Source organism: Vicia villosa, linkage group LG4 (assembly GCF_029867415.1).
Source record: "Vicia villosa cultivar HV-30 ecotype Madison, WI linkage group LG4, Vvil1.0, whole genome shotgun sequence".
Taxonomy (NCBI): domain Eukaryota; kingdom Viridiplantae; phylum Streptophyta; class Magnoliopsida; order Fabales; family Fabaceae; genus Vicia; species Vicia villosa.
Window position 1 is genome coordinate 181,521,223 of NC_081183.1, and position 24,819 is coordinate 181,546,041.

Here is a 24,819-nt window from a genome sequence, read left to right on the forward strand (position 1 = left end):
ATTAAAATATAATGTTGAAATATACAAACTAGTCTTTTTGTTCTTTACATGCCAAGTGATAGAATAAATAAATAAAATTCTAATAATAAAACATCATTTTCCACATTTCTAGTACATCCATGCTAATAGCTTTAATGCTAGGGACATAAGAATCTAGAATTTGGAGTATGAACAATTTATTTGTCAAAGAATCATCATAATATTTGTACTTGTTTCATCTTTTTTGGAAGTTGAATGCTTTGATGCCAAAGGTGAAGATAAGTGCAAACAACACTGAGAAACCAGCTACAACAATTGCAACCACTCCTAGAAAATCATGTTCAAAACCAAAGTAATTTTTTACAAATTCTTCAACCCTTTGACCATTCTCAAGTTTGTCCATGCTGTCTCCATATTGAGAAGCCAACAATCCATATAAGGTCCATGCAACTGGACAAACCCAATAGTACCACTTCCACCATATTGGTATTCTCTGTCATTATTATCAACTTTCAAAGTTAGTTTATACTCATGCATTAAAAAAAAAAACTTTAGTTTCACGTGCCTCTCCAGCAGAATCTCAATCGTTGGATTAATCTAAGCAGATAAAGACTGAGAATATCATCTGTTAGATTAGTCTGACGATTGGAGACGGTGAAGGGATGGATTTGAATTAATAAAAGATGTGAAGGTTGTAACTTACAGATAAGGGAATGATGAAGCCAGAGAAAAGGTTCCATATTGCATAGAATGAAGTGGACATTATGGCAGCAACATGTTGGTTGGGACTTATGGCCATGGTCATCATACCATAGAAGGTGTAGTACAAGAAAGTGAAGTAATTGAAGAAAATATACCATAAGAATTTTGATGCTGTCCACTCAAATCCCATCATAGCATATACAATGATCCCATATATCAGGGTCTGAGCCAAGATATGGGGAAGCTCTATAATAACCTACAAAATACAATAAATAGTTAAGTTCATCTTTTAAATCATTCTTAATTAAGGCGTATGTTCCACCGACACTCTGAACAAAGACGTGTCTGGTGTCTAACACATGTCAGTGTCTGATACTGATACGACACCGTCACACATGATTGCACTCAATTTATTTATTTTTTCAAATTATTACTGATGTCGACATGCCAGCGTCAGTGCTTCATAGATTAAGACCGTGTTTGGCGAATTACATGCATTGAATGTTTGTTTACTTTACCTGTGCTACAGCATAAGGCAAAGCAGAATACATTCCCGCAGCTCTTTCTCTATAAAAGACTGTTCTCTCAACTGCTATTACAGGCTGAACTGAGGCACCATTTTGTACTCCAATAAATATAACAGAAGAATACATTGATCCCATTGCATTGAAAAGATCTTGCTCCTTTCTCCTGTAATACAATTCTTTTGAATTTCATTTCTCACATTTCTTTATTAACTTTCATTTCAATGTATTGTTTATTTTCACATGTACCTTTTCAAACCAATGTTCCAAAATATAATTCCAAACAAGAATGCTATTAGTGTTGTAAATAACAGTCTAACTGCTGTATACGAGGTGTTTCGCCAATACGATAAATGTTGTTTCCATAGACAAGCTTTACATTGTGATAGCATAGTTTGCGTATATTGTGTATCGAAGTATATATCCTTTGAACCTTGAGGAGGTATACTTAATTCCTGGATCAATTCTTTGTTTCTCCTAAACAATTACAAAGTTATCAACAACCGATTGATTATAACATTAGTGCTTAATACAATAAGGTATAAGGAAGAGTTCTAACCGGTATAGTTCCGAGTTTCTGTACACATTACTGAAGTTGACCTTAAGATTTGCTTCTGATCCTGCTGATGTAACTTCCAACATCCATGTTGCAGGATTATAACCATCCTTGATCTGAGGAACTCCTTGAATAGCCTATAGTATTCATGCACAAAGTGAATATGCTAATACTACATAAGCTACATTATAATATGCTCAACGTCGTTTGTATTCGACTCACCTCGAAGTATTGAATCAAATGAGAACAGTGGCGGCCTAATGGACCAGCGTATATTTGCTCACCTCCCAATTTCATGAGTAGAAGCTGAAAAGGTTGAGATTTTAGAAACCAAAATGCCAAAACAAAATTCTATCGCAATGGAATGAGGATTTTGTTACCTCATCAAAGGCGTCGAAAATGTCGATACTTGGCTGATGGATCGTGCAAACTACGGTACGTCCTGTGTCCACGGTGTTCCTCACTGTTCTCATTACAATTGCAGCTGCTCTAGCATCAAGGCCTGAGGTTGGTTCGTCCATGAATATTATCGATGGATTGGCTACAAGTTCAACCGCAATTGTAAGTCTTTTGCGTTGTTCGGTTGAAAGTCCATTCTCGCCTGGCAATCCAACTAGTGCTTCTCGTAATGAGTTAAGTTCTACAAGCTCCATAACTTCTTCAATAAACATCTGCATCACAGAAAATTGAACTCAAGTTAATAATCGATTACATCATCTCCATGTCTTGATTTTGGATAGTAGAAAATTGTACCTTTCTTGTAGCTTGATCAACTTCAGGTGGTAACCGAAGCCATGCGGAATATAGCAAAGATTCATAAACTGTAACGTTAGGTGAGTGGATATCAAATTGTTCGCAATATCCTGATATGCGAGCAAATGTTTTTTGATTCTTTGGATAGCCAGATATTGTGATGTTTCCTTCAATATATCCACCGGTTTTCCTTCCGGCTAAAACATCCATTAGAGTAGTCTTTCCGGCACCACTTACTCCCATCAATGCTGTTAGTACTCCAGGCCTAAAGGCACCAGTGATACCTTTCAAAAGTTCGAGACGATCCTCGAAAACTCCTTGACTTTTCATTTCCTGTGGCATGTCTACCGCATATCTGATCTCATCAAAAGTGAGGGATAGAGGTTGAAAAGGAAGAACCATGCCCCTCCTTCCACTTCTACTAGATTTACCATTATCAACTCTTGCAGAAAAAGATGCGGATGGCATAAGTTCTTCTTCTGCCGTCTTTGTTTCTGTTTTGTCATCACAGTCAATATGTTATGGCTTGAATACCAAACTTTACAAGCTAGAAAACAAATTCAAAGACAGACCAGAAATTCTTTTTCGAGTCGGTAACTGTGTACACTCTTCAGCTATTGAAGCATCTCTCTCTTGCAACTCCTCCTCTGATAGTCCTGCTTGATCCTTTCTGAATGCTGCAGAAAAATGCAAAATTTTCCAATGATATCAGAAAAGAGGTGTAAGTAAAGTACAAAGCTCGAAATGATATACGAAAGACGGTACTCACGGCTGAGATATTTTAAAGCCAAGGTGAACAGAAAGTTAAACAGAAAAACATAACCAATCAATGCTCCTACACCGATCCAATACCAATAAGCTTGTCGGAAAAAACCGCGAGTTTTCATTGTCAAAACTCCCAATGTTTCATTGGAATTTTGAGTAACCTGCATCATTCAATAATTTTAGCCATAAAATATATCTTTCGAAAGCCCGTTGCTTCTCTTAGGGATTTGTTCATCATTAGAATAGAAACCGATATTATGTTTACCTTTCTCCAGCTATGTCCAAGAAATTCATTCACAGCTATAGCATTCTGTCCATACATCAATGGCGACGACCAATAACCCCAAAGAAACCATTTGTGCACGTCCTCTGATGCAACAACAAAGACTAATGAGATAAGCACGACGTAACAATTGAGACTATTCATGATATTTTATTACTTGAGGAACAATTAAGAGAAATTTTGAAAGTTTAGAGACAACATTGATGGCTTCGTTAGTAAAAGTACAATAGTGTACCTCTTGAAATCACAAATCCTCCCAAAACCATAACTACTAGCAATGCAAATGACCCAACAGTGTTTGCAACTATGACATTCCTTCCTAACGCAGCCATTAACCGAAATAGTGAAGATGCCATCTGGTTAATGCATAGTAATATCAAGTACTGTTTTAAAAGCCTGCCAAAAAAAATTTTCGATTAGCGACAGAAACTAGAAACAGATACGAATTTGGTAGCTTAATTGATGATTTGTGACTTCTTGCCTTAGAAAACTTGGATCATAGCCAACGGCATAGTAAGTGATAGCTTCCCAAATAGCAACTTCTACGAGAGTTATCGGTATTTTGAGGATCCATGGTGGAAGTGAATAAGCCCAAGAGGGATAGAAAAGAAGATCTCTTTGCTTGTAAAAGACAGGAAGTTTCATGATAGTCATGTTTAGCTCTGATATTCCGTTGAACATTGCTACTAGCACAGTAAAGAATAGTGCTCCCATGTATGTTCCTCCATCTTCCACTGAATCCTTATGCATCTTAGTTCTTAGAAACAATGTTGTTGTCATGATTGCTAAATAAATAAGCTGAAAATGAGGAACAATACATTCATTAGAGCCGAGTGAAATATAGAATATGATATGAGGAACATTATTCTTGAATGTTTCTTACTTGAGTGACTTTGAATATATGGACAAACGAATTTCGCTTCATAAGCAAAAACTCTCTGCTAGCACAAGCCTTTAACAACTCCTTCATGTTAACACCATATTTCTTTGTAGTCAAGATATTTGCGGGGGATTTAGATTTGTCGAAAGGATTAGCTAGTTCATCTCCAAGTTTTTGACCAATGTGAAATATCTGAAAGGCTTCGGCAAAATCCTTGACAGTAACAAAACTATACGGTTCGTCTTTATTCGCCCAATATTGCCATTGATCTTTTCTTGATGTCACCTATTGCATAATATTATAGAAAATCAACTAAAGAAGTTCAAATAGAAAGACGAAAAATGAGTGAATTAATCAAACTTGTATACTTCTTGTAAGAAATCTGCGATGCCTTTTCTCTCGGGGCACTTGAATCCCATTGATTCGAAGAACTCAAGTACATTCTCTCTCGGTCCTTGATACACAATTTGTCCATCTGTGAGAAGTATGATATCATCAAATAAGTCATAAGTTTCCGGTGCTGGCTGTAGAAGAGACACAAGTGCAGTTCCGTTCAGAATATGGATCGATTGTCTGATCGAGCTGATTATTTGAAAAGTTGTTGAACTGTCCAAACCAGTTGATATCTCATCCATGAACAACACTCTTATAGGTCCAACCAGCATCTCGCCTTTAAATTTTTCACCAAAATAGAAACATTATAACGACATTTGACTTAAATCATAACTTAACTCTAAAGTCTTACATACGATACTTTTTACGCAGACAGTGTATCAAAATTAAACTCGTAAGTAACTTAGTCATGCTTCTATCGGTAAATGAAATACCTGTTGTGACTCTCTTTTTCTGTCCTCCTGAGATACCTCTTATCATTCCATCTCCTACCATAATGTCGGCACATATTTCAAGTCCTAATATCTGTAAAGTTTTGAAAAGAAAAACAGATGAAAAAAATACTACATTGCTTTACAAGTTATCTGTATTATCTTCATTTGATGGATCAAGAATCTTACCTTGAGAATATAGTCGGTTACCACGCTCGCCTGCTGTCCTTCTAGTGCTGCTGCCTGTAAAATTTTGAATGAATCATATGAACAGAAACAAAAAATGCAGCTTCCTTATAATGCAAAGTGTTCAGAATTTCGAACATAAATTTCATAGATTTGTTTCTCACCTTCATGTAGGCATCAATATCGGGATCTGGTTTAATCTTTGCTTCCTTTTCTCTTCTTAGTAGTTCAGTCAACATATCTGAAAAGTAATGAAATTAAAACTCCAACTTAAGTGTATGTTTCATTTTTGGACTAGTCAAAATTGATTCTCGAGGTAGAATTGACTTTTCCTTTAGAATTGATTTTATCTGAAGTTAGAATTTGGAGCTTTTGCAGTATAATTTATTGTTCAATCCACTTTTACATGAATGTAACGAAACATAAATCACTTGAAATTTTCATATTGAAAATGAAGAAACTAACCATAATTGTGTCCAACCCCTTGACACCTTGCTGAGAAAGCTAGGGTTTCTCTAACAGTCATTTCTCCAATGTGATTATCATGTTGACTTATATAAGCTGATGTTCTTTGTGGCACAAACTCATCTAGTCCTTTTCCATTGTATGTTACTCTCCCAGATTGCTAAAGTTTCATCAACAATCAAATTAGTTATTACAATTAAAATATTATTCAACTACCTTTTACACGTAGCACCGGCAATTCAGATAGAAGACGTATCCAGAGTTCAAAATGTGTCAGTATCAGTATCCGAGACAAAACTTGCATTCAACTACATTTTTTTTCAAATTATTACCGGTGTCATGCTTCTATCAAAAATAAAAAAAATTCCTCCCCAATATTTATGACACATAAAATTAGGTTTCCTTACTTTCAATTCTTTAGCAAGTTTTCCAGCCAAGGCCAAAAGCAAAGTTGTTTTTCCAGAGCCTGGTGGCCCTAAAAGTAATGTCATTCTGCAATAAGTTTCACATCAAGACAAGAAAAGGTAAAAGCAAAAAGAAAAAGAACTAAAATAAGAAAAAGTCATGAATTTATTACCTTTGAGGCTTTATGATTCCACTAACATTTTGAAGAATATGCAATGATTTCTTTGGACTAGGAATAACATGAAGATAATTCAAAAATCCCTTAACAAAGAAAAAGAGAAAAACTTCATAAATAATTAAAAAAACAAGCAGTCTCGCTAAACCAGCTCAGTTGATAGTTGTGTAGAAACATCAGTCAGTGTTGCAGGGAAGCAGGTGAATTCCAGCCACTAAAAAAATAAGCAAAAAGCAGAAACTGAATTACCTCTAAGCCATTACTAAAGAAGTTGAACAATGAAGGTAAAGCTCTTCCTCCAACATAAACCCGAGCTTCAACATTCACATGCTCAAATCTCACTTCAACTGTTGGAATATCAACTCCAACTCTATCCATTCTCTCCTTGAGTTTCAACAAGAACTTTTCATTATCTTCTTCAGCAATCTTCACAAGTCTCTCTAACAAAACCTTTCTCTCAGTCAATCCAAGCTTCTTGATATCAATCTCTCTCCCTTCACCTTCCTCATTACTGATTATGCTTCTTCTAATCCTTAAATACGTTGGTAATCTCTCAATAGCAGCCCATTTAAGTGCTTCTTCATCATCTTCACGTTCAGATGTTGAGAAAATATCCATACTATTGTTCCTCCACATGGAAGAACTACTAACTCTTCTTAAACTCTCAACTCTAGTTACTTCATGGCTCTCCATTGTTCTTCTTCTCTCTCTAGAACAAGAACCTTAAACTGTCATGACAAGAGAGTTATAATAGTTTTGTTGATTCCTTTTTTATGTGTCACTGGTTTTGCACGCTATCTATGTTTGTTGTAACATGTCTTTTTTATTTATATAAAATGATATCTCACTTTAACATTAAATTATAAAGACAGCATGTGATACTAAATATGATTATTATTTTATTCTCTCACTTAACTTTTATCTGTATTACATTATTTCAATTGTAATAGAAATAGGGAAAATGATTGCTTAGCTTACTATGAGTAGACATACTATTTTTCTTAAATATGGATTGTTGGGGTCAATTAGAAATGACTATATAGTATGTAGCATTGACTATTGTTGTCACGAGGTTGAAACATGTTACAAGTTGTCCTTGTCCACTATGGAAAATGTATACTATGGTTGGTAGATGATAGCTTTTCCTTCTTCTTAAGGGTTATATATAATATATATATATATATATATATATATATATATATATATATATATATATATATATATATATATATATATATATATATATATATATATATATATATATATATTATCAGGGGTGGCCCTGGAGCCCAGGGCCCCATAATGTTAGGGGCACCAAAAAAAAATTATTACCCCTATATATATTAAAAAAAAAAAATTTGGCTAAAAAATTTATAGGGGAACTACGAAATCAAAATTAATAAAAGAATGTAATTTTTCATAAATAAAATCAATTAATTCTCCTAAAATAAAATCAATTAATATATTCATAATTTTAGCAACTAAAGAATTTAATTGAGGCAATAATATTAAAATAATGATATAAAAAATATTTTATATTATTAATAATGTTATTTGATAGGTTAGAAATCTAACCGTGTCAAATTTGGATTAAGATGTATTGATAAATTTTGAAAATCTTTTATTAAATTTTTTTAGGGCAATTAAGTGAGATAAAATTAGAATATATATATATATATATATATCAACCGTATTAATTTTATATCAATTGAATTTTGAAACTATCAATTGAATTATTCAACGGTATTAATTTTAATATTAATTGAATTTTATAAAGGTTTTATGTATTTTGTGACTATCAATTTAGTTATCCAACAGTATTAATTTTAATATCACTCAATTTTATAAAGGTTTTATGAGAGTTGAAGAATACGAGGAAGAAAAATATTGGATTACAATATCACATCAGAGATAATTTTTTTTGTGAGTTCTGTATCCTCGTTCTTTCGAGAAGAGTCTATTAAATTTTGGAGGATTAGCATAATACGCGAAAAATCCTCGTTCTTTCAGACTATTTCATAGGAAAAAATGTCAGATCAAGAAGAATAAGAAGAAGAAGAAGAAGAACTATCTTTATAGTGGTTTATGTTTTGATGTAGTATAAACATTGATTCAAAGATCCACACATGTATTCTTTTTGCACAATGTCAACTGAAAATGTGTTTTTTTATTCAATTATCTCTTTTATCCTTATGTATTTATTGTTAAAAAAACTTATAGGGGCACCACTCTTTTGATTCGTCCAAGGCACCCAAATTCAACGGACCGGTCCTGATATATATATATATATATATATATATATATATATATATATATATATATATATATATATATATATATATATATATATATATATATATATATATATATATATATATATATATAGAGAGAGAGAGAGAGAGAGAGAGAGGTGGGGTAAGAGATATCTACATCCATCATATTTATTTGAATTTTTTAAATGAGACCAACTTAATTTTTTATATTATTTTATATTTTTAAATTATTTAAATAATTTATTTATATTTTTTAATACCGTTAAAAAAAATTTAAAATAGATTTCACTAAACTCTATAATTTTTTTGAAAAATAAATAAATAAATAAATAAGACCAAATAAAAGTTAAGAAGTGTGATTTAATTTGAGCACGTCCTTTAATTGAAGAATGGAAAAAACAAGTGAAATATTCATCCATTAGTGTGTAGGAACCCCAAAAGAGCATTGATAATCATGCTCTTATGCATTGTTCTTGAAACGTCATAAGCTTTTGGAGACTCTATATAGGTTAATCAAGTTATTTTCTAAGGTTGTTTAGGTCGTCCATGTGTAAAAGTTCAAGTAGTTTTGTCAGGTTGTTTGGGTTGATCCTATGCAAAAGTTCAAGGGAGAATTCTTGGAGATTGGAGTAGGCCGAGTGGTTTACGACGAATCAGGATAACTTACTAATGTGATATCTCTATCCATCTATCTTTTCAGTTCTGCTATTTATATTTATTATTTTTCTTATTTTTCTATCTCTTCTTTTTTCTATTATTTTGCTGCTTCATATCTACTTATTTATATCTTCTAACATAAATTATTTTAAATCAGAGCATTTTTATAAATCAGTTTTTGAAATTTGAATATCACAATTCACTCCCTCCCCATTTTGTGTTGGGAGTCACTTTGGTCAACAATACGTATTAAGAGAGTATAACACATGATCAAACATCCTATTCAAACTGATAACTACAAGGGTGGCAAACATCAATAACTCCTTCATTCAAGAGACTCTTCACAAACATAGGATCTCTACAACAGTATTTGTAATTGTGATGGTGATAAGAGCCGCAGAGCCATCATGGATCACCTCAATCATGGAATACAGTAAGAATGGGACTCTGCCGACATATCCTAGTGACTCCAACTAAGTTAAGAGAAGAACGTGCTCATACCTTATTATATGGTGGGGAGCTGAAAATAAAAGGTATTTCCACCCCTTATTGAAAATTTTAGAGCATGGTGAAGTTGAATACCCCCTCCCCAAAGTCCACCAGGATATATTGAGCAACACCTTAGAGGAAGGGTCATGTCTAGGAAAGTCCTCGGAGTAGGATATTATGGCCTTCTATTGTCCAAGAAGCCTAAACAATGTGGGATGATATATGAAAAGTGTCATAAGCTCGAAGACATTCATATTGCCCTTCCTTTCGAACTCAACACTTTAACTGCGCTATGGTCATTCACTTAGTGAGACATGAATATCCTCGATCATTTTCCACTTGTTCCATGAGAGTTAAATTTTATGATTATGGTTGTGGACTATTTCATCAAGTGGATTGAAGTAAACGCCTTGACAAAGATCAGAACCATCAATATTTAAAAATTCTTCAAGAAAAATGTTCTAGCAAAATATGAGATCCCACAATATGCCATCGCATATAATGGTACCCAATTCACGGATAAGAACTTAAGAAATTCTTTCAAAATCTACGTGTCAAAGTATCATTTCACGTCAGTGGAGCATCCTTAAACAAACGGCCAAGCAGAGGCTACCAACAAAAATTTTTGCTTAGAAAATTGAAGAGAAAACTTGAAGGATTCAAAAGCAACCGAGTAAAATAAATTCAATCACTTGTCCTTTGGGCTTGAAATCAGTGTTTTAAAAACCGAACCAGGTCGGAAGATTAAACCGAAAACCGGAGGAATCGCCAGTCTGGTCTGATTGTTGGATCGAATAAGCTATTGAACAAGTGAGAATCGGCCAAAACTAAAAAAAACCGGCGAACCGAAGGTTTTGGAAAACCGACGGATTAAATGCTTGTTTTTTTCTCAAACAAAGCGACGTCGTTTTGATAATTTTTGCAGAAAAATTAAATTAAAATATAAGTAGACTTTGTCCAAAACTTATTTGGAACAATTTTTCCTCCTTTAAATTAAATTAATTAGACATGGCAGATATTTTGTTATTTAGTTTATATTTTAATTAGACTTTGTTAAGAATTTATTTGACTTTATGTTTTAGACGATTTTGTTGTGTGATGACTATATTTAAAATTTGAATTTATAGAATAAACTTCTGAAATTATGATACTTTGACATTTTAAAATTTTGTAGGTGTAGTGATTTTTTAGAGATCAAGTCATTTGGTTCGACCGGTTTAATAACTATATAATTTTGTTATAGAGACAGGTTTATTCAACTGAGTTATACGATTTAATTAGTCAGACAATTCGATCAGCAATCTGATAATTCGATCAATAAACTAGTGATTCAATATCCTCACTGATTTAATGGTTAGTTTGATTTCAAAAACATTACTTGAAAATTCATAATAGTAATATTTAATAATTTCACTAATTAAGGATATCTATTAATTAAAGAATAATAAAAAAAATAGTAATCATGGAGATCAATTAAATTATTATTCTTTGTGGTGGATTATTTTATTTGTTGATATCCACCTATATTTTGCTATCTCCAAACAAGTTGAGTATTCCAACAAACTAAAGCACTACAAAATGATGGGAAGAAGACAGATAAGACATGCATTGTCAATTGATACTTTCTATGAGTTGGAAAACATAATATAAAAGAAAAAACAAGAAGAAAAATAATATTTGAATAACATGTATAATTAAAATATTTCTTTTATAAACTAATATATTTATTAAAAAAAATGATAGTTATCATGAGATAGAAGTTGATTATGCTATACCCTCCAAAAGAAAAGGCACAAAACAAGTAACGTGAAAAAAGGAGGCCAAAAGGGTTGAAAATATAGCCTTATAAACATGTGATAATGATGATCTTTGAACATTATATTATGGAAAGTACTATCTTATCTTTTGATGGCAATGTTATATTTTTTATACTAGAACAATGACAAAGCAACAAAATGGCAAAATTAGTATGAACAAGAAAAGATATGTAGGGTAGGGTTTAGGAAATAGTTTGAAACATCACCATACGTATGATATTATGCAAGCAATGCGTAATGTGTGTGCTTAATATGAGGCTAGAAATGAGGTTGAATATGAAGTCCTTGTTTAAGTTGTTTGGTATGTATGTACCAATTGATTGATATGTGTTCCTAACACATTCATAATATATGATGTTTTACTTTTGACTTAGATGGTTATTGAGGTTTTAAGTTTTTCTTTTTTGACAAGGAGGGTTTAAGTGTTTAAAGAGTTATCATTAAACTTCTTTAAAACTTTTTCTTTTCTTTTTTTTATTTTTGACAAATGTGTAGAACATATATTAGATTATAATAAGACTATAGTTGAATTTCAATATGACATGATTAAGATTTTCAATTGAGCATTGATAATATCTAACCAAATTTAAAATTTTGGTTTATTATTTAACTATTATATTTCATTATTATTATCATTATTATTATTATATGTTAATATTTCATTATTATTATTATATATTAATTATATGAATATTTATATTAATTATGTATTAAATTAAAGCATTAATTGACTAAATAGTTAAATAAATTAATAAATAGTTAATTAAATTTTTATTTAATAATTAATTAATTATATATAGACCCAAATATAAGTGAATATCAAGATAGTTTTAACATATAATGAAAATTCTAATTGGCGTTCACCATTAGATAAACTATGGTTTTCAATTGTGGTACTACAAGCAAATTATCTCTTCTCTTTTTTTTCAGAATGTTCAAGGTATTAGGAGTATCGACTGAGGAAGATCTACAAGTCAATAAGTGTCAATTACCTGTCTCTACAATTATGTGTTTTAAAATTTACCGTTGTTACTATCTAAAAAAAATTTCTTTGGATTCGTCTGGATATTCTCATTGTTTTTAAACATGGACCGTTACGGCCGGTTAAACAGTGCATTGGAGGGTAGAACGGTCCAGAAAGGTTATTAGACTATTGTTGCAATTGATCCAGTGAAAATCGGTGTGGCCCGGCCGATTCACTGGTCAGACCAGTGACCCGGCCGGTTCATTGATCAGACCAGTGAACTGGTGAATTTCTTAATCCGACGATTTGATCTTTTTATGTTTATTTTTTAGCGTAATTATAATTTTGATTTCTATTTTCCTTTTATTAAAGGCTTGGTGCCTCTATTTTGAAATCTGGTTTTATTAATAATCATAATTATGTTAATTATTTACTAAATAATATTAAAATTATAAAAATAAAATTTTGTCAAAAATTTTAAGAATCAGTTTCAAAATTATTAAGATTGTAATTTTACCAACAATACAATGGATCTTTGATGTTAAATTTTTTATTAAAAAGAAGAAAATTATATATTTTATAATTATTACATTATAATTTTCATTAAACTTATTTATTATTAATATAATAAATTTAAAATATTAAAAAATTAATTATAAATATAATAATAATTTAAACTAACAAATTTTAAAAATAATTCGTGTTACGAAAGAAAAACAAAACATGGATTTAAGCCCAAACTATATTTTTACATTGAACGTGTAAAATATTTTACACTGACAGTGCACTACCTTTAAGCTCAAATTATATTTTTACATTCTTAAAACTAGCGTTTGTCCACTTTTTCAATGCGCGCCCGAGAAAATATAAACAATATTTTTTATTTAAATTTAATTTAAAAAAAATAAATCATGTGGAAGTTAAATCAACTTGATCAAATACATAAAACAACTCATCAATTTAAAGCTTCTATTTTCTAGCATTTATCTTTGTTATGTTTATTTTGGTAAACTTAAATCAAATTTAAATTCATAAAGTATATGGTGTTGTGAAATTGGATGATCAAATACACTAAAAATTTAATGGGTGAGACAAAAATTAATGATAAGTATACTAAACGGTCTCAAGAAAATTAATATATTACGTAGCATAAGAAAATTATAAAAATGAGAAGAAAATTAAATAACATGAACAGGCAGAATTTGTTTACCAAGTTTGATCTAAAATTATTTACTTTGAGGGAGAGAGGTCCCCTATAGTTTAAGAGTTTTTACATGAAAAATTACAAGATAGATTACAAGTAAATAGATCTTCAAGTTCATAAGAATATCTTTTAGTTTTTTTACCCAAATGATTCATTATCTCTATATATGCATCACATAACCAAATGATTCATTATCTCTATATATGCATCACATAATCTTAGGATGCTTAGAAGTATTTCTCAATTCCTATAAATATTTCTAAAAATATTTTAATTCTTAAAATAATTAATCCTAAAATGTTATTTATTTATCTACGTTAGTTTCTCTCTTTAAAAATGACCCCTCTCTAACAAAAATATTAGACAAACGCATTTATATTGGATAAAAATGAGACATGTGCCTTGCAAATCATGCGGTACGCCTAGTGCCCCCCTCGTGAGCCTATCGGGTGAGATAGTGGCAAATGTAAATATTTTGATGATAAAATAAATTTGTGAGACATATTTCCACAAATCTCCAACTTGACTACAAAATGATGGTGATGTCAATTTATCCATCAATCATCTTTCCACTCTCTTCAAAGTTTGAATCACATTTCATCAAACTTGATAAGTCCAATCAATGCTTGAAACTTGTCTATGCAATGACTTGGAAATTGCACTCATCATATTCTCTTCTGAAGCCACTTTATCAACCACAATCTCCTTTGACTCAATCATGTATGTCCCTTATGAAGTGAAAATGAACACTTGACTATCAAGTTACATTATCTCCTTTGACTCAATCATGTATGTCCCTTATGTGTTTTATCCTTTCAAGTTACATTTGAAGGTTATTTAAGTGAATGACACTTGACTATCACAATGTATCTTCATATATTCTTAAGTGACTCCTAACTCTCCAATCAAACCTCTTAACAATATTGCTTCCTTAATCCCTTCAACAAGGTCAATATATTTCGATTGAGTGGTATATAGAATGATTAATAGTTGTTATTTTTTTTTAGACAATAATTTGTTAGTGTCCACATTATCTTCATAGTTTGTAATCATAAAACCCTCAAAATCTTCTTTCTCTTATGGTGCCTTTGTGTAATTCAAATCACCCTTCACTAAACCATTCAAATACATCAATGCTAATTTCAAAGCTTCCCAGTGAACTATGTATGGATTTTTCATAAATTGACTTTCTATCTAATGCCATATGTTTAGTTTAGTGTAAACCATATTGTTTTATATTTGCCAAAGGCCAAGGACCCACTGCTCAGCACCAGCCACAAGCTTAATAACATAAGGCCCATTATCCAACCTGCTCCATCAGACCCAATGTATAAATACTTTTGTAAAGGGTTTTGAAGTACACAATCTCTAATTTCTACTTTCACTGCCAGTATCTTGAACCATAAATTAACTTGGGCGTTTGAATGCTAACTATGTTGGTACCCCTCCTAGGTCCACCATATTGGAAATAGAAAACACTGATTAACGATATCGTATCAAGATCGATGTCTTTGGTTCAAGAAGCACCATAATCACAACCTTCGATCCACGGTGTCACATTGTCTTAGTGCTCTAGAAGCTTTGCTTTGTCGTAGTATCCGCAATCTTATCCATTGTGGTTCCACAACGAACAATGGCTACACCTACGGGAATTGACTTTCGATTCCTAGGATTTCTAAGATTCCATGTTCAATCCTCAGATCTGAACTTCGAAAGCGTCTCAGGTGAGGAAATTGAAGTCTCAAAAAACCAAAATTTCATATATGAATTGTTCGAATCCACCAAGCCTCGATCTAACTGTGGTCGATCTTTCATGGTGATCCTGAGCCATCGTGAAGATACATTAACAAGCATAGACTGATCTACTGAGTTCCGAGTGATTTGGCTTAGTTCAGATTTAGACCGTCGGAAACTTCGATTTTCAATCCCAGTCGAAGCTCACGGATGAAAGTGTGTCGACCCATATCTAGATACATCTCAAGTACGGGTAATCTTAATATAGTTTGTGCCCAAGGGAAAAAGTCACGTAAATATCGCCTTAACTGAGCTCGGTCATATATCTTATCATCGTAAAAACCTCACGTCGGATATCTCATCATCGTAACATTAAGGGCACGGTCCCAGATAATCAACAAGGCTCCCAAATTCTATAATAATAATGGAGTTACGAGATAGACATACCCGCACGTGGGGTAACTTGGGGGACCATACGTTCAGCCGAGGCTCCTACCGATGGAGATATTTAGGGATACACTGCTTTTCATCGGCATGAGAACTTCCTAATACACCAACATTTATCAAAAAAGGAGGTTAGGTGGACATTCGAGGTGTAAAAAGAGAAGAATGACAAATTGTGCCTAACAAAATGCGTCAGGCATAACCATTTAGGAGATTATGCATGCTACAAAGTGAGAAGTGTAATGCCCCATACTGCTTTCATGATTATCGACAGGCCCCATAAACCAACACGGTTTTTTCAGCGTGTTTTGTCTTCACTAACTTGCTTTTCAGAAAACTTCCTAGAAGGTCACTCATTCAAATACTACTCCAAGTCAAGCCTCCTTAACTATGGATTTCTTATTTGTTAGGCTACTGAAAAAATGCATCTTGTTGGTATATATAGTACCAATTAATTCTTGTAAGCATTCCTTCAACCATAAAGTCCCACACCTGCACGGTCTCAGGATCCCTTTCGTTCTGATGAGAATTTAGTGACCACACTCCGCCCTTTTCGGCCTCGGGTATTACATGCCCACCAGTTTCCGCTTGGTTTATCCCTGAACCACATCGTACTAGGAGAGGCCTGACTTCGATATCATTTGTAATGCCTCAAATTTCTTTGTGGGTTAAATACTGGCCCCACAAACCAACACGAGTTTTTTCAACATGTTTTGTCCTCACTCACACGCTTTCCAGGAAACTTCCCAAAAGACCACTCATCCAAATACTACTCCAAGTGAAGCCTCGTTAACTATAGATTTCTTATTTGTTAGGCTACCAAAAAGAAGATGCATCTTGATGGTAATAGGTAGTATCAATCAATCCTTATAAGCATTCCTTCAACCATGCAGTCTCACACCTGCACGGTCTCATGATCCCTCTCATTCTGATGTTAATTCGGCACCAGCGACCACTCTCCGCACTCTTTAGTCTCAGGTGTTACAAGAAGCACATCGGAGGATCTCCGGCCATTACAAAGGCCGGTCGGAATTCCTTCAGTCCCGGATAATACACAAGCATCTCAGATGTATCAAAGAAACCCCAAGTCCATAGATGTTCCTCCACCTCAACCCATAAATGAGAGTCATACACGCACGACAGAGGCAGAATATCTCACCATTCGGGGGGTAACCCTCTCAATTTTCCGAACACCGAGCCTCCTGGACAACACATCTGAGATTGAAGGATCGGTATACACTTGCGGTCGACCGCAAGATTTAATTAATGTATTTGTAAATTAATTTTATTTATATATATATATAGGGGATGTATCAAGTAGGAGCATTTTTTAAATGAGAAATGAGATGAACATATATCTACCATTAGATTCATCAAGAGAGAGAAATTAATATACACATTAATATGTAATTAAATAATTTTAAATTCATTCAAAGGTAGAGACGAACAGAAGACTAGATGAGCCTCATAAGTGACAGATTTCACTAATATGAAATGCTCCAGAAAATCACCCTAATTAGAGGCACAATAGCTGAACCAAGGTACTTGAGGATGAATGGAGATCAGTTTTATCCCTATAAAAGTGGTATTGTTACACTATTTATATAATCAAATAAAAACGAAAATAAGGCATCATAATTTTATGTTAATTTTGTGTTAATAAAAATTATTAAATTAAAAATTTTGCATTAAGAAAACATTTATAAAATCATTTATTTATATTTTTAAATTAGTGTTAATGTATTGTTCATATTTTTAAATTCAAATTTAAAAAATAAATCAATTTAAAAATTAAGTCAAAATAATGCTAATCATAAATTTTGAATTTTTGTAATTTTTTGTTTTTTTATTTTAGAAATAGAATTATTAAATTGATGATTAGTTTTTAAAATTTTTAAATATATTATTAAAATTTTAAAATTAAACTTTTGTGGCTTTTTATTTTACATATGAGACCTCATGGATTTGATAATTGGATGTGTACATGTGCAAGTTATTTTCATATCAATTTTAAAATTGCAGCGAGACAACTTTCAACTAGCTTACCAATGTTTTTTCTTCTCTTTTTAATAATATTAGAATGATAAGCTTGTACTCATAAATAAAAGAAAAGTAATAGATTGACCTAACATGAGCACTTGATTTAATTATTTAAGTCATTGGATTTAATTCATTTTTCTTTTCAATATATGTACATATCTTAAATTTATAATAAATTTAATATTGACACTTAATGATTCAATTGATAAAAGTATATGATCATCATATTAATTGGTACCCTCTAAATGTATACCTATTCCCCAACTAATTTCCACCTAATTGTTACAATTTAAAAGCTTATGAATCGATTTTTTTTAAGTTATGCAAATTAATTATATTTTATAATTGTGTTAGTGATGATGACCAGATTACCACCAACCTAGTTTGCTGATCAGTAGGTATGTATATTGGTAAACTAAGATATGATATATTAATCATCAGCATCACTTTAAATTGTCTTGATGAAGACAATAAATAAGTTCATGTTCTTATGAAGGTGCGAATACAATCATACAATTTTATTAGAAGATAATCTCACCATTACTGACACACATGCATAAAACAGAATTAATATTTATTGACACATTTCATTAAGATATTAGGAGAGAATTGTGAAATAAATTCATCTTCACAAAGCTTAATTGCCTCTTCTTCTTCAAGTGTCACCATTACTACCCTTCCTAAGGGACCCTCCTCAAGTGGAATTGGAAGGATCAAAACATGTCCTTCTCCAAAAACTGGCTCTATGTAATAAGAGACATGAATTGGTTTCAACATATCTTGAAATATAGCTGAAGGGTCAACATCCTCTAAGCTAGTAAAAACAAAATCATGACCGTTCATCATTGTAGATGAATTTATATCATTGTTTTCAAGCCACTCAATTAAATTCATTATCTCCTCATTGTTAATTTTAGCCACAGTATCTCTTATGGCTTTAGTAGCTTGTGGAAATTTATTCTCATATAAATCTAAATTGAAATTTTCTTCTAAATGCACCTTATTGTATAGCATGGAGTTTCCAAAGAATCCTTGATCTAAACCCATCATTTTCCTTGAATTCAAACATATGGACATGTCAACAAGCCCATTTTGTATACCTTTGATTTTGCTTAATGCTACCCAAAACAAACCGGCTAGGGCTTCAAATGGTGTTGAGGTTGGGCTCGGGCTTGATGAGCCATTGATTTGGGCCATGGACATGCAAGCCTGGACCATGTGGTGGGAGAAGCCCATAGAAATGGTGGTGTACTTTGATTCCTTGATAGAAATGGGCTTCTCAATTGAGGATTTATAGTGAGATATTAAGCCCATATATGAGTTATTGGGCTTTTTGTTTCGTGTGTTTTGAGGAGGTAAAGGGTGGAATATTGGAGGTGAAACCATTTTGTTGCCTAATGAAATGTCAGCCCAAGCCTTCATGAAATTTGTTGCACAAATGGCATCTGCCAATAGATGAATGCAGCTTAGGCCAATTGCTAATCCACCTTCTTCAAATTCAGTTAGCTGGAATTAAGATCAGGATTTAAGATTATCATATGTTTAATGCATGAAAATGAATTTTAACTTCCTTAAATGATAACTATAAGCACTTTTGTGCAAACTGAGTTAAAAGGCCTCAAAAATTCAAACCTGAACGTAAAAAGTTGACCAATAGTAAGGCTTTTGATGCATATCTTCCCAATAAACAAGTTTAAGTTCCTTTTCCCTATCCACACTTCTTAGCCACTCTTCCACACTACCTTTAGCTTTTGCCTCAATCGTTCTAACACCAGCATCGTTGCATTTGATCTTCCAATGTCCCATATCATCTCTTAACAACCTTCCTGTTACTATAGGGAAATGAGTAAGCATTTCTGACAAAGTCTCTCTCAATTTCTTGGTCAATTTTCCAAGCTCTGATTCTTCTGAACTTTGGTAATAGTATACCATTCTAATATGGTTTTTCTCCATGAAACGATCCAAAACGGATAAGGGTAAGTACTTTCCTGGTTCAATTGCCTTTGTGCTCACCACAGTTCTTTTGCAGATAATATTTACTGAGGTTGCCATTTTTATGTAGAAAAAATAGGAGGATATAGCAACCCTAAGTACCTATTCTATTATATCAGTAGTACCGAATGATGATTTTGGCTATGAATATGGCATAAGCAATGATATTATACAAGGGGTTTATACAAGCTCTATATATTAAGGAAATAGAATAGACAATATAGTGCTATATGTGTGAGACATGAAAAGATGCGTATATTTTGTTGTTTACATGGGAGAAATAAATTGTGTGCCAGAAAAAATACAGCAATACTTGAGGCAATGATATTTTCATGTTCCATGAATATTGGCTTATTTGGGGTTGGTGATGAAAGAAGTTTCATATTGAGTTAAAGAGAAAGGGGTAAAATATCACTTGTCGCACAATTTACATTTTTTTTCTTCATTTAAAATACAATTCTATATCAAGGGAAATGGCAATAGCAAAGACACTCAAAGCTTCCTTGGGAAAGAGCTTCCTTGGGAAAGAGTGGTGCTTTGGAAAATAGTGCAACCAAACAGGACAGTGAAATATGAAAGAATTTACCACATTCCTTCAACAAAATGAGTTCATGATTTGTCAACTCATTTTGATTATCTATCAAAGAATTTAAGGTGCATATGACTGGAATTTTGTAACGATTATTTTGACAAAAACACTAGACAAAAGAGAGTGAAATGTTAAAAAAAAAAATGATTAAAACATGTATTCCTCAAACTATATACATTGAGAACCAAACTTGTTTTAGTTATTGACAAGAATTTTAAAACAAGATCTCTAAAACCTTAAAATGTGAGCCAAATCAAACACTTTCTGCGGGAAAAAAATTCAGCAATAAGATTACAAAAACGAATTTGGATGACTTCAAATAAATACCGCCAAATAGTTCTAACAAACTAAGAATCAGTCTAGACATTAAAAAGATTGGCATTATTCAATCTGTAATGTCAAATGTTATAATTGTTGGAAAAAGAAATAAATGATTGTTCATTATATTGGAATGAAAGATGCAAGATATGGTATATCCCTTCTATGTGTTTAAGTATCTAAAATATTGAGTATGAAATTTGAGTTCTACGATTATACATATCCTTTGAAGCTTTTGTACACATGTTTGTATGCTAAAATAACTGCAGATAATTATTTGCTTTGAAAAATGGAACAACACATCAGTCATTCACATGTTGCCATTGGCTGTATATTAAGATAAAAAAACATGGCAGAAGACATGCCAATAACAAAACTTCTCCCCAGAGCATTACCAACCACAAGCACAAGTATCCTAAAAAGAGAACAAAAGACAGCTCTAACATGGAACCTGCTAGCAGCTCACCCAAAAACAGAGGGGAAAAAATACAAAGGTTCCAAACATATTGATACATCAGATAAACAATAAAAAAGAAGCAAGCTCCCAAACCCAGCAGCACTACACAATAAAATTTCCACCAAAGGGCGCACCCAAAACAATATAGCAGGCTTATGAAAGAAAACTCCAACATTATTAATTATTTTCTTGAGATAGACATAGGATATAAAAACCAAAGTTCATTCTACTTGACAGAAACTGCATCGAACTGTAGTAGATTGTGTTAACAGGACATGTATCCATGTATGATGTATCATTTACCTGGAAATGTTTTATGCTATAGTTCAAATCAAAAAATAATGCTGGTAAGATCTAACTAGTTCAGCAACATCTATCAAATAATCAAGTAAATAACTATAGTTTAGGATATTGTTTTAATTCACCAACTCACATTCGATCCCCCGCAACTGCGATCGGGAGGGGGATAGAACCACTTGATGCCAGAACTCGCCCCCGAACCGGACTAAACCGGTGGTATAAAGCCAAAAAAAAAAAAAAAACAATAACAATTTATTTAAAAGGATGGATTTCTTGACTCCCAATAAACCCTAAAGGGCCTAAACCATGCATTGCACATTAGTATTTAAAGAAATATAACATGTACTCCTCATAATATCTACAATTATACATTCAAACAAGGGGAAAAAGAAATCATCTTTATATTTCTTAGAAAGTTGTTGATGCAAATGAATTTAGATGAGTTCAAACAAAAATACCCAAATAGTACTACAACTAACAATGAGTCTAACCAGAAAAAATAGCATAGGCATAGACAGTAAAAAGATTGGCATTATTCAAACATTTTTATCAAATGTGATAATTATCTCAAAAAGCAGTACAAGATGTTTACATTACATTGATAAAAGACAATGTATATCACTTCATTTTAGCTTCTGTAAAAAGAACATGACGATTAACTCGAGGATCAAACTTACGAAACTCAAGCTTCTCTGTAAACGTTCTTGGTTTCCTCTTTACATAGAAGAATCCAGTTCCGGCCGCAGACACAAGTTTTACAAACATCTGAGCCTTCTTCTTCGCGCTACCCATATTTTACTCTAGAAAAAAAAAAACAAATGATTAGTATAAAATCAATGTGCATTGTGTAGTCCAACATATATATTCCCAATTGAGTTTCTATCAAAATTTTGAAAATAGGTTGATAAACGTGAGAGTTCCAGTAAATACTCCAAGGCTGAGCAATCAATCAATTAATTACAACACCGGCTAAGTCGTATCGCAAAGTCTAGCTCCGACGAAGAAACATGCAATGACCTAGGTAGTTAATCGCGGCCAATAGTGGCGAAATTGCGGCGCTGAGGATGGTAGCGGCCGCTGGTCGCTATAGTGATGACAGGTGCCGCGTGTATCGCTTTCGCGCCTGCCTTAAACGCGTTTCAAAGGAACAACACATTGCGTGTAGCTGGTGTCGCGGAGTTTCGAGCCGGTCACATCGAATTTTTTAAAAAATAAACTAAAACTATGGACAGAGAAGGGCGAAGAATTACAGTAGATGGAGGAAGGATGGTGAAGAAGAAATGAAAAATAACAATACGAACCAGCGGAGGAGCGCGACGCGGCGAGCTTGATAGATAGACGGTGGTGGCTACTAGGTTAAACGTAGATGAAGAAATTCAAATTTTGCAGAGTGAATTGATGAAAAACACAGATCTGAGTTTCGCTAGCTATGGGGCTTTGGGCCTTAAATATTTGGGTCAGTTTTGAATTTTTTTGAAAAATACTGGAATTTTTGCATAATACCAAAATCTATCATAGAAGAAAATTAAGTGTTTTTAAAAACCCCTAATTATCCTTATTATCCCATAATCATCCACGTGGTACTGTTTAGTATTAAGCAATCTAATTTTTCTTTGTTTCAAAACTCAATAATTAAAATTTAATATAAAAAAAAAATAAAACTTGATAAAACTCACGACAAAACAGTTTCACTTGCTCTGCATAACCACCGTCCCTCACTCATCAGTCACGACGCGTCTTTCTCTGATTTTTGAAATGCCTTCTCTCTTTATACATCATCTCTTTCTATTTCTCTTCCTTCTTCATATTTTTTCAATCAGACTCTTTCTCTTCCATCTTCATCTTTTTCAAATCCAAAAATCAATTCCTACTTCTCTTTCTCTTCAGCTTCATCCATCATATCTTCATCTTCATGATGGCTTAGATAAAGGTAGGTGGAGTCAGGGTTTGGAACGATGATGAATACAGAAGGTTTGTTAGGGTTATGAGCGAGATTTGTGGATTTGGTTTAAGGAAATACACGGTTGGTTTTGTGATGCGGGTGACTTTATGAGTAAATCGAACCATATATTTTAAAGAACTTTTCAAAAAAAAATTGTTGTGGGTGATTTTATTGTTGGAGAAGTTTCTATATTATTCTCTTATTTAAATTTAATTCACATTCTCCGTTTTTTTATTAATATTTTTATTCTCATCCAAACATTTTTATGCTATTTGTTACATTATATATTGGATTCAAGTTTAATGAATTGTTACGATTGAAACAAGGATTTCACGTGGTATAGCTTAAGGCAAATGCCACCTGCTTGACTTCTCGAATTAATTGTTTATGCACGAGTTTGTATTTGAAATTCATTTTTTGTTATAGCCTCTTTTCAAATTTTGTTACATAAATAACATGTATTTGCACATTTTATATGATGCCAGTTGTTTGAAAATTAGATACTCAAAATTTGAGTTTTTGTAGTTGTGGCATGCAATGCAAAAACATCTATGTAACCATTTCCAAAATGTTCCTGGAAAGTTTTTAAAACCTTTTTCTTTGCATCTAATATAAGTACTTATCTGTTATGAAATACATTAATACTTATCAGTGTTTAGTCAAATTATTGCACCAACTGAGGATAAAGTGTTTCTTATACCATTATGGTCCTGTTAAGTTTGTTCCCTGGGTGATAAAGTGTTTAATAAGCAATGATTGTTTATTTAAATATAGATCATATTTAAATATTAAGACTGGAGCACATTCCAGATTTTTGTTTATTTAAATATAGATCATATTTAAATATTAAGACTGAAGCACATTCCAGATTTTTTGTGAATGCCATGTTTATTGCTCACTTACATTCTTACTAATATATCCAAATCTTTTTGCATTTGATTGATCTTAATATCGTGGTTTTATGATGTAGACTTCATGATCGTGGTCAGCCAAATAACGAGTCAAATTGCTAGCTTAAGAGACTATTTAACCTTCGAGGCGTAGTGTGAGGCACCGTGCGGTTTAGTCGTGGGTTAATGTTTCTCTTGCATTCTGGTTTTGG

General features: G+C 32.5%; 3 protein-coding genes across 3 annotated transcripts; all 3 read right to left on the reverse strand.

Annotated features, from left to right (window-relative positions):
- Window positions 1-56: 56 nt before the first annotated feature.
- LOC131596248 (pleiotropic drug resistance protein 1-like) lies at window positions 57-7,310 on the reverse strand. The gene is made up of 22 exons (XM_058868851.1): window positions 6,747-7,310; window positions 6,495-6,583; window positions 6,325-6,409; window positions 5,918-6,077; window positions 5,617-5,693; window positions 5,456-5,509; window positions 5,270-5,360; window positions 4,811-5,112; window positions 4,446-4,727; window positions 4,044-4,360; window positions 3,798-3,958; window positions 3,545-3,648; window positions 3,284-3,440; window positions 3,087-3,191; window positions 2,515-3,008; window positions 2,142-2,432; window positions 1,984-2,067; window positions 1,765-1,898; window positions 1,455-1,682; window positions 1,200-1,371; window positions 683-937; window positions 57-472 (listed from the first exon to the last, which is right to left on the reverse strand). The coding sequence occupies exons 1-22, from the start codon at window positions 7,188-7,190 to the stop codon at window positions 215-217; spliced, it is 4,344 nt and encodes a 1,447-aa protein (XP_058724834.1). The 5' UTR covers window positions 7,191-7,310; the 3' UTR covers window positions 57-214.
- An 11,250-nt stretch (window positions 7,311-18,560) lies between these two features.
- On the reverse strand, window positions 18,561-22,158 carry LOC131596252 (protein ECERIFERUM 26-like). The gene is made up of 2 exons (XM_058868854.1): window positions 19,752-22,158; window positions 18,561-19,625 (listed from the first exon to the last, which is right to left on the reverse strand). The coding sequence occupies exons 1-2, from the start codon at window positions 20,169-20,171 to the stop codon at window positions 18,687-18,689; spliced, it is 1,359 nt and encodes a 452-aa protein (XP_058724837.1). The 5' UTR covers window positions 20,172-22,158; the 3' UTR covers window positions 18,561-18,686.
- Window positions 22,159-22,288: 130 nt separating this feature from the next.
- On the reverse strand, window positions 22,289-23,233 carry LOC131596253 (uncharacterized). Its single transcript, XM_058868855.1, has 2 exons — window positions 23,077-23,233; window positions 22,289-22,575 (listed from the first exon to the last, which is right to left on the reverse strand). Exon 2 carries the CDS (start codon window positions 22,565-22,567, stop codon window positions 22,394-22,396), a length of 174 nt encoding a protein of 57 aa, XP_058724838.1. The 5' UTR covers window positions 22,568-22,575; window positions 23,077-23,233; the 3' UTR covers window positions 22,289-22,393.
- Window positions 23,234-24,819: the final 1,586 nt, after the last annotated feature.